General features: G+C 36.6%; 2 protein-coding genes across 2 annotated transcripts in view; one reads left to right on the forward strand and one right to left on the reverse strand.

Annotated features, from left to right (window-relative positions):
* The window catches only part of veph1 (ventricular zone expressed PH domain-containing 1), a 175,587-nt gene that overhangs the window by 50,075 nt on the left and 109,655 nt on the right, over positions 1-15,857 (forward strand). Inside the window, 1 exon segment of the mRNA XM_069899101.1 lies at positions 8,897-9,060. Within this exon segment, the coding sequence (XP_069755202.1) occupies positions 8,897-9,060 (164 nt within the window).
* Positions 1,901-7,402, reverse strand: LOC138742452 (pentraxin-related protein PTX3-like). Its single transcript, XM_069896878.1, has 3 exons — positions 7,186-7,402; positions 5,559-6,083; positions 1,901-3,252 (listed from the first exon to the last, which is right to left on the reverse strand). The coding sequence occupies exons 1-3, from the start codon at positions 7,301-7,303 to the stop codon at positions 2,636-2,638; spliced, it is 1,260 nt and encodes a 419-aa protein (XP_069752979.1). The 5' UTR covers positions 7,304-7,402; the 3' UTR covers positions 1,901-2,635.

Raw genomic sequence — 15,857 nt, forward strand, 5'->3', positions numbered from 1 at the left:
CTTTTCTTTTTGTTTATTTTTATAAGTAACCTTGATTAGCGGGAGGGGGGTTAGATTAGTATTAGTTTTGTTTTTATCTTGTTTTTAAAATATTAATTATTAATTATGATGGTTCTAGACTAAAACATTATTTGATATTATACTAACATGAGCAGATGTGATTTCATGTTTTAAAATTTACAATATCAATAATTAATAACAGAAATTGTTAATTAGTGCATTTTACCAGTTATAATATCTATACATTATATTTCCTTTGTTATATTAATGTAACATGTATATGAGATTATTAGATTGAATTTAATTAAAAATATTTTAAAAAGAGGGGAAAAAAGCAGGAGAGGTGGGGAAAGTGATGTCTGGGATACGGATGATAAATTGCAAAGAAAGAGGAGCATATAATAGTGGTATTAGGTGGGGTATTGGGCATAAATGCAGATACACCCATCGAGACAAGGGAAAAACAAAGAATGGATCTGAATGTACAAAATGGATCTGAGATTATTCTCAACCATGAGAAAAGACCTATTATTGTTTCAAACCTTTGTTAGTATGTTACTGTATGAATGATGAAGAGAATTATTGTCTTGAGGAGTAGGAGTGTTGCAACTGAAGGTGGTATAATCGTACTTGATAAAGGGCTCAGGCCCAAAACATTGGTTACCTGTTGCTTCTTATAGATGCTGTGTGATCTGTTGAGTTCCTCCAGAATATTGTGTATAGTATTGCACTATAATCACATCATCTGCAGACTTTCCTGTTTAACAGCATACTTGTAGCCCAGTTCCACATTCAACTTGACATATCTTCATTCAGCACCACTCCCATTGACTTATTGAGGATGACTTAGTCACCATCTCTGACATATTTCAGCTGAGAAGGAGCTGAAAGACCATCTTCTAGGTGGTCTGTGCACCTCCCTACATTTTGATCATTCCCTGATGAAGGGGTCAAACCCAAAAAGATACATAAACAACTTTATAAAGTGCACTGTTTCACCTGCTAAGTTTCTCCACATGTTTTTCCTTCAGTCACAGTATCTTCAGACTTTTGTGTTTTACTTCAGTACCTCTATTAACTTCTTGTCCTGTATAGTATAAATGATTATTTCTTTGGCTTCATTATTACTTTAGTTTACTGATGTAAATCAATAGCCTGAACTGGCCATAAATTCATATACGTCACTGATTCAAAACCCTGTAATATGGTAAATGATAAGTAACTTTACTGGTATCAGAAGATCAAAGGCAGATTAAATTTATTGCAGAAAATTGTGAAATGGCTGGTTGTAATGTATTTTTTATTAGATGGGGAGTCACTTACAGGTTAACTATGACCTTAAGGGGAGTGCAGGAAAAAAGAGCATAAGTGTTTTTTTTGTGAAAGGCAAGTATGTATTTTTATGTTGTGTGTTATCTTTGGTCTGTGAAATAGAAAAAAACAGTTCAACATTAAGGGAGTTAAACCTCGAGAAGGGGAATAGCAATGGTAGGGCTATTTATCGAAAAAGAGAAAATTAAGAGAAAATCTATCAAATATGCTAAAAATGCTGAAAGAAAATAAATAAAATGTTTCCACTGTTAGAAGGTTCAGAAATGAAGAGACACAAATTCATATGGCAAAGAACTATAGGTGACTTGTGGAGATATATTTATGAATTGTGTTGCTACGACCAAAAGGTACTGCATGGAAAACTGAAGGAATCAAAATCCATTATAACATTGAAAAAGAATTGGTTAATTACTGGAAATGAAATTCTGCTGGGGTATGAGGAACAAACATGGAACGAGGCAACACAGGGTTTATCCAGTTTACCTTTCACGCAGTCCAGTTGAATGTTTCTCAGTTATTGTGCCCATTTTGGCTTTTTTTTTAAACTAAAAATACACAGATACCAATATATTGTTTAATATCAGTTTATTAAAAAAATTAGACTCTTTCCAATCAAATAATAAGGTGATTAACATCAGAATCCTTTTACTGTATAATAAAGCAATGGAGGATAGATCACCAGTTACTGTGTAATAAAGCAATGCAGGATAGATCACGTTATTATTTAATTTACATCGTATGCATGTGTTGAGCCATGGTATTTTTGATCTGCAGAATAAAGTAAGTGCAAACCTTTTTATGCTTCATGCTAATTAATCATTTGATATTAAATGAAAGTAACCAAGCATTTTATTTTGCATTACAATAACATTAAAATTGTGAAGTAGTAGCATTTGTAAAATTAACTGTTCTAATTTGGATTAAAGCTGCATTTATCCTTGTTCCTTATGAATGTAGTCATAGGAGTGTGGAACATAAATTACAAAATGTACAGTTTTTTTTTACAGTGTTGCAGATATTGGATTATAATTGCTATTTGACCAAGATTCAGATTTAACAATGCAACTACAGAACTTCTGGGTTACTGGTGAATACAGATCATGGACCAATTGTTGCAATTGTATCTGTTTCAAGAAGCCAATGTCTGTATCTACCTAACTGATCGAGTTTTGTACTACAAGACTTGTTTCCCAAGGGCTTAGAAGTATAAATGTGACTTTTCTTGTGGTTAAGAATCAGATATAATATTAACAATTTCAGATTTATTCTCTGTGCATGTCAATTACAAAAGAATCAATTTCAATTAATAGTGGATGAATTGAGCACCACCATGCGCCTGGATCTCTGTGACACTCCAGCCAACAATATTCCCTCTCATGGTGCAGGAATATTCCTGACTGGCTAAGCTTTGAATTTCATGTTCAGAAAGGATTCTGTTCCATACATTGAACCCAGTCAATTTTCCTGAAAAGGCCAAGTTTTTATCAAAGCTATTTCCAATGCAGCAACCATTCTTTTCTTGACCCAGTTGGAGTATTCCTCTATCTGGAATAATGTGTCCAACTGCTAGTCCTGAAGAACTAGCAACTGGTTTTCCGTTTATCCAGAGAGTCATATTTCCATCTTCAGCGCTCCAAGTTCCACAAAAATGTGCCCAGTGCCCAAGGGAGACTGCATTTTCACCAACCACCATGTTTGTGTGATTGTACACAGAGAGCACGGCTGAAAACTGATTGAAGTATAGCTGAATTTCATATGGATTTCTCTTTGTTCCATAGGAGAACACAATAGTTTTTTCCAGCAAATCAGTAGGTTTTACCCATATGGATGCCGTAAATGATTTCAGAGCCATACCGTCAGGATGGACACTTGCGAATATCTTCTTTGAGCGCATTGGAAAGATTAGAGCCATAGCACAATCTAAGGGACAAGAAGAGAAAATATTAGCTTCACTCAATGTATTTTTGTGCAAAATACTGGTTTTTTTTAAACAATTGACTGAATTCCAATTTTAATAAAGATCAAATACAAAATGTTGCAATGAAGGTTAAGAAATGAAAAATATTGTGACCTTTTCTTAACACTAAAGTAACAGTATATTTTTTTCTTGTGATATTTGTAGGTGAGCTTAAGGCTCTTGATTGCAGTTTGCCAGTTCAATTTTGCTTTCCTAACTGCAGAAAGGAGCAGGCATTTTGAAAATTGGGCACAGATCACAACAGATGCTGTTACACCTCAAACCATTAAGATCACTGAAGGAAGATCTACATTCTGGCCTCTGCACACTGACAGTCAGTCCAAATCCTTCTATTTCATTCACCAACGTGGAGGTATGAACTATTAATCATTCCTTGTTTTAATGTTGCCTAATTATTAGATCCAGATAGAGATCTGGATCTCCCCCGTCTGAGAAGGAGAAGCAGAGATGACCCGTGGGGACGGTGATCATGGCGGCCGACCAGTGAGGGGGCTCTGTGGCTGAAAGACCAATGCATGCAGTGGGCTGCTGGTGACTCGAGACGAGGAACCCACGGAGGGTGGGCGCTGCTGGAGACTGGCTGAAGAGGTACCAGGTATCGCAACTGGGATGCAAGGGGGAGCCGAAGACTCTGACGGGTTCCTGACTGTAATGGAGGTTTGGATCTGGAGCTCGGATTTTGATAATGATTTGGAATGGACTCTGTGTGGCTGCGGAGGCCGTGGAAGCAAATCTACGGTGACTCCGGGGGTGGGGGGCAGGGGTGGGGGAGCTCTCTTTTGTTTCTCTTTTTTTGACTGCAAGAGACGCTTCAGGCAATTTCTGCCTATGGTGAATCTGTCTGCCTTACAGCAGGCAAAAGCAATTTCATGTAAGATGACAATAAACTGAATCTTGAGAAAGGGGGAATGCTTGAAATGGTGAGAGCAAAGGAAAGCTTAAGATTTCCTTGGAAGGTCGAGAGGTCCTCTTAAAATTAAAAATAACAATCTTCTGAACCTGCAGGCCCCCCCTCACCTGCTGGCAGGGATGTTACAATGGCGGCTTCTGCATCATGTGGTATTGGGTCAGTAATTTTTGTCAAGACAATACGTTTGAAAACCTCAGTAGGCCCAAGTGGGAACAAAGGAGGTGGCTATTCACAATACTGACCAAAGTCCCTTTCAGCTAATTCCCATCCCAACAAGTGGGCAGTATTACTGAGGGCTGTTCTCTGCATTAGCTTCAATAACTTCACTTGCAAGTTACTTGGGCCATTTAAAGTAATGGAAGGATTTGTGTACTGATCACCAGCCTAACAAATTAGAACATGGCTATGACAGAACTCTGACCCCAAAATGCAACTTGTATTGCAGTTAAAACTGTATATAGGGACCCCAGACACTGCTATAATGGGTCGAGTGGCTGTGAGAAGCACAGTCTCCATCCATCTATTGAGCTCGAGCAGGAAACTGGACGCCAACCCACGTGGAGTTTAAATAATTTGTGACTCAAGCTGAAATGCTACCTCTGCAGTCCTCCAAGTCTGAGGGTGATTGGATACATCAAAGACTTGATAAAATCAGAACTGGAAGTTTAAAAGTGCATGTCTCAGGAAGTTAAATACCCTTCGTTTTATCCACAGTGGCTGATGCTCTTAACGATTTGAGGGATTGATGGGTGATTATTGGAGAATGCAGGAATTACCAGGCTGGGAAAGGAAGCAAAGAGGCTTTTTTATATACAAGCAGGTTCATTCTACTGTACTGTATGTTAGTGCCGATGCTACACCCAGCCTCTTTCTTTCTTTCCTTTCCTTTTTTTTTAAAGGGAGGCAGGAGATCGAGTGGGAGAAACATCACCTGTATGTAGATTATTGGAAGATATCTGTGTATAATTGTAACCGTCTGTGATGTTACCTCCTTGTTTATTGATGGAAAACGAAAAATAAAATATTCAAAAGAATCTTTTCTGTATGCTATCTTTCCCCTTTATTCCTTCACTATCCTCTGTCCCCAAGGCAAGCCTTTCCCCGCTGCCTCTCAGGACACGAGCAGTGCACCAGGTATGGCTTTCTTTAAAGGCAGAAGCATTCTCCGAGCTTCAGCTGCTGCACGGCTGTTTCACCTTTGCATGATGTTGTAGCTATTGGAAGCTAGCGCGAGTTCTGCTTCTCTCTGGCAGTGGTTAGAAATTAAATAGATAGGTAGTGAACCAAACCAGAAAAGGACAAAACTATAGAAAATAGCAAAAGAAGGAGCTGGAATACCTGATGGTATCATGTGTTTAGTCGAACATTTCTGTGATAGTGTAACTTCAGCTCCAGGTTGATCCAATTCAAAGGAGTTCAGAATGGCTTCCACGTTGATTGGAGCTGTTCTATTAACATCTTGAGATGATCTCTGACCCTTCACATACGTTGTCTTTTGCCAAGTCGTCTCAAGCTTTCTGAATCTTTTGGACAGATCTTGAGTCACCGAAAGAAGCTGTTGCAGTGTATTTTTCTGCTCTGATTCATTCTCTAGCTTGGATTTGCTGAATTCTTCTACTTTGTATGCTAAATTCTTGTCTGCATATGTTGTGATGTGCACAATTGCATTGTCTATAGTTTTTGTAGCAGTGTCAGTAAAGTTTGTTGCCATCTGGAGCACTTCTGTCTGAATCCTTTGGAATTCAAACTCGCACATATCATGAATGGATTGCTGAATGATATTCTGTTTCATTTGGATATTTTCCAGCATTACAAATAGCTTATCCCATTTGCTAAGTTCTTTTTGGCATTTACAGTAATCATCTGAGGAAGACAATTTTAGATTAAGAGAGCAGTCAGATGTGAAATATGAAAGACTTCATTCTGCTGTAGTATAAGTAAGTTACTGTCAAACTTCTGTTACATTTGATTATTGATAGCCTGCAGTATTACTTGAGTGCTACATAAGCATTAAGTGAAATTAAACTGCTTGTTTGTATGTGAATTGAATACCACGGCAATAGTAACATTCAGAGAGAGGAACGCAATGAACTTTTCAGGACAACAATTTTTTTTATATCAGTTGTTTGCGAAGGAAACTCTGTTTCTTTTTCGGGATGCTGCTTAACATTTTGTGCTTTCAGATTTTTAAACCTGCTATATTTTATATTTGTGTGGTAATTTTAAAATGAGGATGTAACTTTAATATAATTCAAACATCAGTTCAAACCGATAAGTAATTAAGTCTAATCTGTCATAATATTGGTAAAGCAACATGCACACAGCCAGCTCCCACAACTAGCAAAATGAAATAAGATAATCGAGAAGGTTTTGTTAAGAATATGTGGGTATTATTTTTCACAGAAATAATGACATAGAATCTTTTAAACCATTGTGAGAAAATAGGACTGTAGTTTCAAGCCTCATGTAGAAGATGATACTTCTGCCAGTGTGGCGCTCTTCCACCAGAACCTCAGCTTTAATTTTGTACAATAGAAATCCAATCATTTACATTTTAGGAATTTTAATATTTTTCTATGATTCTAAGAATCATTATAACCTTATCAGCATTTTGTTAAAGAAGTTGATTAACCTTTATTTATTCTCATTACAGTGATTCACAGCAGATAACCTAAATAATTGTTAACAGAGTTAAGACTGAAATCTGTTACATCTGCTATTTCATTAAAATATATTTTTGTTTTATTTTTAAATTCTTTCATTTTCTTTAACATTATTTATGAATGAATATTAATACTATTTTCAAGCAGTTTTACTTAATATTTTAAACCTCTACAGCAAAGATAATAAAAAGCAGCAAAAAAGTATTCTAAGATCAGTTTATATAGCAATGAATTGTTATACTTGAATGGACTGATCCCTGACATGACATTAAACAAAAATGAGTGGAGATCACAAACTTTACCTGGTAAAACAGAGATTTTATTTTCCATCCCATTAATATTTTGCACATCTTCATAATCACTTGCGAAAATGTAGGATAGGTTGAATAGAATCCACAGGATTATTGAAAATGCAGCCATTTCTTCAGAGTTGCCTTCTGGCTGGTATTCAGTATTTTAAGGGCACTGCTTTGCTAATTTAGCTCCTTCGATTATGAGCTGCAAAAGCGAATGAACACAAGCTCACAAATTCTCTTTATAAGCAATGACCAAGAAATGATGCAAGAACTTTGTCATTGGTAAAAAGTGCATGGACCAATGAACTAGAGGTCTGCTTTTGCAACAAAGAATTTGAATTGCACAATCTTGAAACTTGAGGGGTTTCAGGCACATCTAAGTGGATGTGCAGAAGCCAGGACCAGGCATTGTGGTAAGTCTTAGATTGCAAGACAAATGTAATGATCCACCACAGGGGAATGCATTTTTGTAATATAAAGTGGTAGCAATAAGTAAGGAGTGTTAGGAAGGCAGAGAAGGGCAAGTCCCAAAGGAGTTTGCAAGAATGTAAAGGCATTTATTTCTGCATTTCATTAGTTTAAAAAAAAACGTTTTCCATCTGAAAGTAGTTAACAATGTTTCAAAAGTTTTAATGAAGAAAAACTGCTTAAATATGTTTCATGTCTTTTCAGATGCATTTTATCTAAGATGATCATATATAAACAGAAGGTTTCTTAAAATCTTGAAATAGCAATTATTTTTGAACTTTTTTTTGCGGAGTACATGAATTGAGAGCACCTACAGTTCACTGAGAGGCCTGATCCCTGACAGGATGGTAAAGAAAAAAAATGAATGGAGATCACAAAATTTCCCCTTGGTAAAGACGAATGTGTGGGCCACCTTTAGAGAAATTTGCATGGTTCTGAGATGTGATTGTTTGCAGCGAAATATGACGAGAGGTTTATTTGTTATGTTCCCAGTAAAAGTTATGTACTAACCTTTTTGGAACTGAGGTTCAGGAGTTCCTTAATTCTTTTTGCACTAAAAATATCTCTGCTTTGCAAGGATGGAAGAGTTACAGCATAAACTCTTCACCCACTTTTCAGGAATTTCAGAAGAGGGAATGGAAGGCAAAATTGTAAAAAAAAATGAAATTTTTAGGAGACCTTTTGAAGAAGAAAAATGAACAAGGAGATTAATCTTTAGTTAAATGTAGTAAGACTTGTACTTTGCATTTTGATATTTTGACATAACTGACTGCCATTCGTGAATTAAAACTTGACTCCTTCAATCTATATAATCTTTCAAATGGCCAACATGTTTTAAAACTTCCTTGCAGTGAACAGTAAATAATATTCAAACTGTGTGTCATGAAGGGTTAAATAGTTATAGAGCAGCCCCCCTCAGTTCAGTTCACTGATAATTTCCTTATGCCACAGTTTAAATTTATGAATGGTATGTAGGTTGCAATAACTTTGAGGTCACCTGTTGTGCTATAAATTATTCCTGCTCCATTGAACATTTTCAAACATCTATTTTCAGTAAAGGGAGAATGAACTTAACTGTTGCCAATTTTTTTTCTTTAAATAGCCATGTGGCATTTTATAAAGTTTTGGATGTAACATCTATTGTTTATTTATAATAGATTTCTTTAAGCACACTGAGGAATGGTTTCCAGATGATTTACAAACTTTTCAATCTGAAACCTTTGACTTTATTTTCTTGCTGCCTTCACAGGAAATTCTGTGTTGCTCCAAGTTTTACCTTCAGTATATCAGAAGCAGCCTGAACCTATTAATTGCCATATAACAGATTTGGTCCAACTGATGCCACAACTGGAGTTTCCTGAATGGCAACATCTTCTCTGCCTTCTGCAAATGATAACAAAGCAATTTCCTCAGGTAAACCTTTATTCAGTTGCCAGATGATCCTTTTGCTTTTTATCCTGTACTCTCATTATCTGGTCATTTATCTAATTGCTGTTTATAAAATATTTTTTTTCCAAAATAAACTTTTTTGAGTGGTATAACCATGCAGATTATTTGTGATGCATTCCTTTTACTATAACTGTACTTTAAAGAGGCTTCAAAGGCATGAGGTGCTTTGTAATTGATTTTGTGCCTACTGTAGTGATAGAGTGCTACCAACAGGAGGAGTCCAAGATGGAGTGTGTAGCATCTGGGGAATGTTGCATCTTGTGAATGTTGTGGCATCTTTAGAAGATTCTAGATGGATGTCTTCCCATAAGGTATGCATGCATATTTTTAGTGCTGGTTGTTTAGTTAATAAATCTAGTTGTTTTAAAAAAGAACCTAAGACTTTTTATTGTAATAAATGAAAAATTACATGGTACCAGGAATGGGGTCAACAGACAAAAAGGGAAAAAAATCAGCCAACTTCTGTGCACAAGAGTAAAAGAAGAAAAAAAGTGTGCCCAGTGAGTAACAGTCAATATCAGCAGAGAAAATATGGAGGGTTTATAAACTCCCGACGCTGTAAATTGGACTGGAAATATCGACCATGAATGGAGGGTGTATAAGTTAAGGTTTATGTTTTACCTGTAAGTAATTGGAATTGATAACAATGCCACTTACTGTGGCAGGACCTCAAGCTCTAGAGGTTTTCAACGCATTTGTTTTTGCCGAAGCAGAAGACCAGAGCAAATTTGACAAGGTCATTGAGATGTTTGATGAACATTGTTCACCAAAGAAAAATGAAACCTTCTAGAGGTATGTGTTTTGCTCATGCACGCAGCTACGGGGAGAGAACTTTAATACTTTTTAACTGATTTAAAAATAAAAACAAGAACATGCAATTTTAGATTGCTGCAAGATTCCATGATCAAATTGTGTTCAGGACTATTGATAAGAAAGTGAGAGAGAGGTTGCTGCGAGAGACAGAGCTGGAACTGTGGAGATATGTCACGCCAGTGAACTAGCTCTGCAGCACGTGAAAAAGTTTGATAGTGTAAAGCTCAGTGAAAATGAAGGGATAGTCATAGCCGCAGAGTCTGGACACATACAAAAACCAAAAATGAGATACAGAAACCAACAAAAAGATGGAGAGACATTCAATTGTAAACGATGTAGCACTAAGAATGCGCCAAAGCAATGCCCATCTTATGGAAAAGTCTATAACGAGCAAAGGGTGAAATCCTATGCAAAATAATGTTTTTCCATAGGGAAACTAAGCAGAAGTAAAAGTGAACACACTATAGAAGAAACTGTACACACTATTAGAAGGAACTGCTCTCAGTGATACAGTTTTCATGGGCCTGCTGGTAATTAAATTGTCTGACTTGTATCTTTACCACATTCTTTATATTAAATTTTTTTTAACCTTTTCTTCTTTTAATGCCAATCATGTATAGCATCTAGCAATGCGTTAGGTAAAGGTTTAAGTTTTTCTCCTTTACTATTTTCTTCTTTCCTTTCTTTTTCCATTAATAGTTTTTTTATAATCAAGTATATACTATTTAGGACATGAATTATGGATATAATTTACAATTTATGTATGTTAGTGTCATACTGAATATCTTATTTAGTTTGTGTAACTGTCCACATCATCTTATTGAATTGTACCTTTTTTGTTTGCACAAGTTCTTTATAAAGATCAATAAAAATGTTCTATAAAGTACTGAGTGCAGATGTTGGGATGTTCTGGTGAAATTGTGCAAGACATTGGCGAGGCCAAATTTTGAGTATTGTGTGCAGTTTTCATCTAACTTCATGAAAGAGCAAAGGAGATTTACAAAGATGTTGTTGGGACTTCAGGAACTGCATTACAGGGCAAGGTTATACAGGTTAGGACTTTATTCCCTGGAATATAGAAGACCGAGGGGAGATTTGAAAGAGGTATACAAAATTATGAGGGGTAGATAGCAAGCAGGCTTCTTCCACTAAGGTTGGGGACATAAAAACTAGAGGACGTGGTTAAGGATGGAAGGGGGGAAATTTAAAGGGAACATGCTGGGGGGGGGAGAGACTTCACACAGAGTTGAGGGAGTATAGAATGAGCTGCCAGATGAATTGGTAAATGCAAGCTCAATTTTGACATTTAAGCAAAGTTTGGTCATGGATGGGAGAGGTATGGACAGATTTGATGTGGGTGCAGGTCAGTGGGACTTTGCACAGACGAGAAGGGCTGAAGGCTTGTGGTTCTATGACATTTGTTCTACAACAAGAGTTTTATATCTTTGCAAATTTGTAGAAAAGAACATTAAGTAAACAGTCAGACAGCACCTGGGGGAAAAAGAAACTGACTCAAGGCAGAAATGAGATTTCAGATGCTAGAATCTTAAGCAGAAAAATAACATTTTGGTAGATTACTAGTAGTTAAGTAGCATCAGTTGGGGGGGTGGGGGTGGGGGGGAGGTGAAGATTTGTTGATGCTTCAGGAGAAACATTACAGCACAGAAATTAAAAGTTGTATTATCCTCAGTCGCCACTATCTCAAAACAGCTTAATGCCCACGACTTTGGGTAATAGAATCTTGGCTACCTGATATCAACATGGTTTGAGGAGCATTGAAGATTGTTATGATCAAATGAGGCAATTGATGTATTTTGAGGGACTTAAAAATAAATATAATTTACCTAACAACACATTCTTCTATCTCCAATTGCAATCTTTTTTTGAGGGAAAAGTGGGGACCATCAATGTGCTCAGACATCGAAATACTAATTTGAAAGGGGAATGCAAATTTATCTCTAAATTTATCAATATGGTCTGATCCAAGATCAAAGCCCAAAATCTGGACTACATAGATCAAGAGAGAGATAGGAATTGGATTTGGGGATTGAAATTGATCCACAATGCTGGACTGATTCGTTATAATTTTCTGCACCAATTATATCTCGCACCTCAAAAGATAAATAAAAATAAACCAGTATTTTCTGATAGATGTTTTGGATACGGCATAGATGTTGGTTCCTTTTTACATTTTACCTGGTTATGCATGAAATTAAGTCCCTTTTGTATAGAATTGGGGAAGAGTTGACAAAATTTTGCAGGTGAACTTCCTTGAGACCTGGAATTGTTTCTTCTGAGGAATTTGGCAATTATAAAAGTTAACTTCTCCAGAAGTAAATCTAATTTTTTTTAATTGCATTGTCAATAGCCAGGAAATGTGTAGTGATATCATAGAAATCTGATTCCCTACTTCACGTTGATCATTGGAACATGGAAGTGTAAAGTTGTATTCTCCTTGAGAAGATTACTTATAGTCTTAGGAACAGATATACTATGTTCGCTGAAATTTGGCACCTTATTTAGATTACTGAAATGGCCAGATTGTATAATTTGATATTTGTCAATTAGTATACTCATTATTAGAATTTTAATACTTTTAAAATGATGTGACTCTAAGATGTCAAACCTGTTGCTTTTTCTTTTCTATTTTCTTTCTTTTTATCTCCCTCTGTTCCCTGCTGTCTGTCCCCTATTCTTTTAAATCTAGGGAGGGGGCATTGGGAGAAGAGGAACTCTCCTTTTTTTGGACCTTATGCATGTTTTTCTATAATTTTATATTCAATGTATTAATGTTATAATATTAATTGAGTCTTATTTTTTTTCTTAAAACTTAAATAAAATATTCAAAAAAAAACAGGCCCTTCAGCCCTTTGAGACTGCGCTAAACTATTATTCTGCCTCGTCCCACTCATGTGCATCCAGTTCTTAATCCTTCCTTTCCCTTTCCATCCAGGTACTTGTCAAAATTTTTCTTACAATAGACAATAGGAGCTGGTGTAGGCCCTTCGGCCCGTCAAGCCAGCACCGCCATTTTACAGATCATGGCTGATCACTACTATCAGTACCCCTTTCCGGCCTTATCCCCATAACCCTTAACTCCTTTGTCCACTAGAGTCTTATCTAACTCTCTTTTGAACATAATCAGCGAATCTGCCTCTACCACCCTCTGTGGCAGAGCATTCCACAGATTCACACTTCTCTGGGTAAAAAAATGTTTTCTCATCTCCGTCCTAAAGGGCCTACCCTGTATTCTTAAACTATGCCCTCTAGTCCTCATCTCCCCCATCATTGGGAACAAGTAATCCGACTTCACCTTGTCTATCCCCCTGATAATTTTGTATACCTCAATCATGTCCCCCCTCATCCTTCTAAACTCCATCGGATACAAGTCCTAAATGTTAAACCTGAGCACGCATTCACCACTTCAGCCGGAAGCTAATTCCACATTCCCAGTACTCTCTATGTGAAGAAGTTCCCCTAGATATTCCCCTTAAACTTTTCCCCTTTCACTCTTAACCCACATCCTCTGGTTATTATCTCACCTATTCTCAGTGGAAAAAACCTCCTTGAATTTTGTCTACCTATACTCCTCCTAATTTTGTATACCACTATCAAATCTTCCTTCATTCTTGTATGCTCCAAGGAATAAAATCCTAACCTATTTAAACTTACCCTGTAACTCAGTTCCTGAAGTTCTGGCAACACTCTAGTAAATGTCTGCATTTTTACATCTTATTGATATCTTTCCTGTAGTTAGGTGCCCAAAACTGAACACATTACTCCAGATTTAGACTAACCAATGTCTTGTATAACTTCACTATAATATCCCAACTCCTATACACAATACTTTGATTTAAGGATGCCAATGTGCCAAAAACTCTCTTTACAACTTTGTCTATCTGAAATAGTGGAGATGCAAGTGAGGGCTGAGTTAATGACAGTAGGGTGGGAACCACATTTTCTGAAGAAGGAAAACATCTCAGATGTCCTGGATTGGAAAGCCTCAAACTGGGACTAGATATGGTGTAGTCGGAAAAATTGAGAGAAATTGTACTTTTGGTGGAGTTAACTATGCAGTGTTGGAGGCCCTTTGCCTATGAAATGGTTTCAGCTGAACATCATGGCACAATTTAGCTCTCTTTAGTCATTAAGTCTCAACACAACATTTGGTCCCATTGGGTTTGTTCATGTCAGTTCCGGACCACAAAGCTGCCTATGTGCACATGACGGAAGTCAGGAAGGAGCTGATGCTGCAATGCCACATTCCAGAGCACTGCAGAAGAGATCAGTCAACTAGAACGGACAAGCTCACATACAACCAATCCTCAGGGCAATGAATTTTCCAATATAATGAAATGGCATGGAAGTTGATAGAATTTAAAAAATCCCAGAGGAGGATGCTCTTTCAGTCATTGCATGTTTCCTGACTTTGAGCGTGATCCATTTTTAGTTGAAATAGGAGTTAACAATGAAGGCTACAAATCACAAACTTCAGATCCAATTTTTGTCAGTGAGTGATCACTGAGCATTGATCATGTGGATGACATAATTGCCTGGGGATCTATGCCAGAGAAGTGACAATAGCATTAGGAAACATTGCCTGGTGCAATTTGCCAAGGACTGCTTATTTGTGATTTAGATATATATATATTTTTTTTAAAATGAGTCCCATTGGATTTGATTTCTGCTCTGGTGTGTGGAGACAATCCACCAGTTTGTGCCAGTGTCCAAAGTGTTTTGCCTTTCAAATGGTGCTGGCACCAAAATGAATCTTGGAATGGATGTGCTCAGGGAAATGGTCCAAATGGTGAAATCTAGAAAAATTTTCTACAGTGAAATTGAATGTGGCCAAAATACTTCGGCCAATGGTAAGAGATCTTTCCAGAACAGTCAAAAATGTAGCGTCCAACAGCAGAGAAGAGATTGATTAATTGTCAGAGGGCAAAATGATTGAAACACCCACTGTGTGAAATGCCAACAGATAATTATACTAAGTGTAACACATAAAGTGAGCTGCGTGATAAATGAGTATGTATATCAGATCTTGAATCTCGTATACAGGAACACAAAACAGAATAAAAGATTTTTCATCGTAAATTTATTGTTTAGTGTGTGTTCACTTTTCAAAGGAGATATCAGGAGAAAATCTCCACAAGAATTATTTGTTTGATTTCGTTTTGGGAAGAGCAATGAGTTTCTTATGCATTATGAGTTTACCTAATTGATTGCTGTCTTCCATAATTACTTTAGATTATGAAAGAAAATGGACAACCTGAATTGCCAAGAAGTATATTAAGACATCTTTGCTTCTTTGGGAAATTTTGCAATGTTTCTATAAAAGTTTCTGAGCTGCAGACATGTGCTGGATAATAAAAATAACCTGTGGAAAATATTGCTGGAAATTAATCTTCCTGAGTTTAAACCCATGAACTAAACCTCATAGTTATGCTTAAAAAGTGGCACTCTTAGACAATGTATGTGATTTTATTTTACATTGGATTAAATTTCCTTATTACATATGATCCCATTTATATCATTGATATCCCAACCCTTGCCCCCCAACTTATTTCCCTGTTACTTATTCTCTAACATATGAACACTCCTTGATTTCTTTTGGTCCCTTTTCTCTATTATGACTAAAATGCATTTTTAAAATAGATTTTTACAGCTCTATAATTTGGTCATAGAGTGATCTTCCAATAAAAGATCTTCCTGATCTTGTTCACCTGAGAAGGCCTTTGGGCAACACATTTTTCCACCAGCTTGTCTCCAGTAAATCCTTTTGACTGGACTATGACTCCCAGGCTGCGTCTCAAGTTTTCATATAGTGTGTTGGTACAAAAGGTACTCTGGCTAAGTACCTGCTCAAGAAGCCAACAAAGGCCAGATCATATGTGATTCCAGATACCCTTTCAAATATCATGTAAGAAATGCACTATTTAAATGAA

This window comes from Narcine bancroftii, chromosome 9 (assembly GCF_036971445.1).
Source record: "Narcine bancroftii isolate sNarBan1 chromosome 9, sNarBan1.hap1, whole genome shotgun sequence".
Taxonomy (NCBI): Eukaryota; Metazoa; Chordata; class Chondrichthyes; order Torpediniformes; family Narcinidae; genus Narcine; species Narcine bancroftii.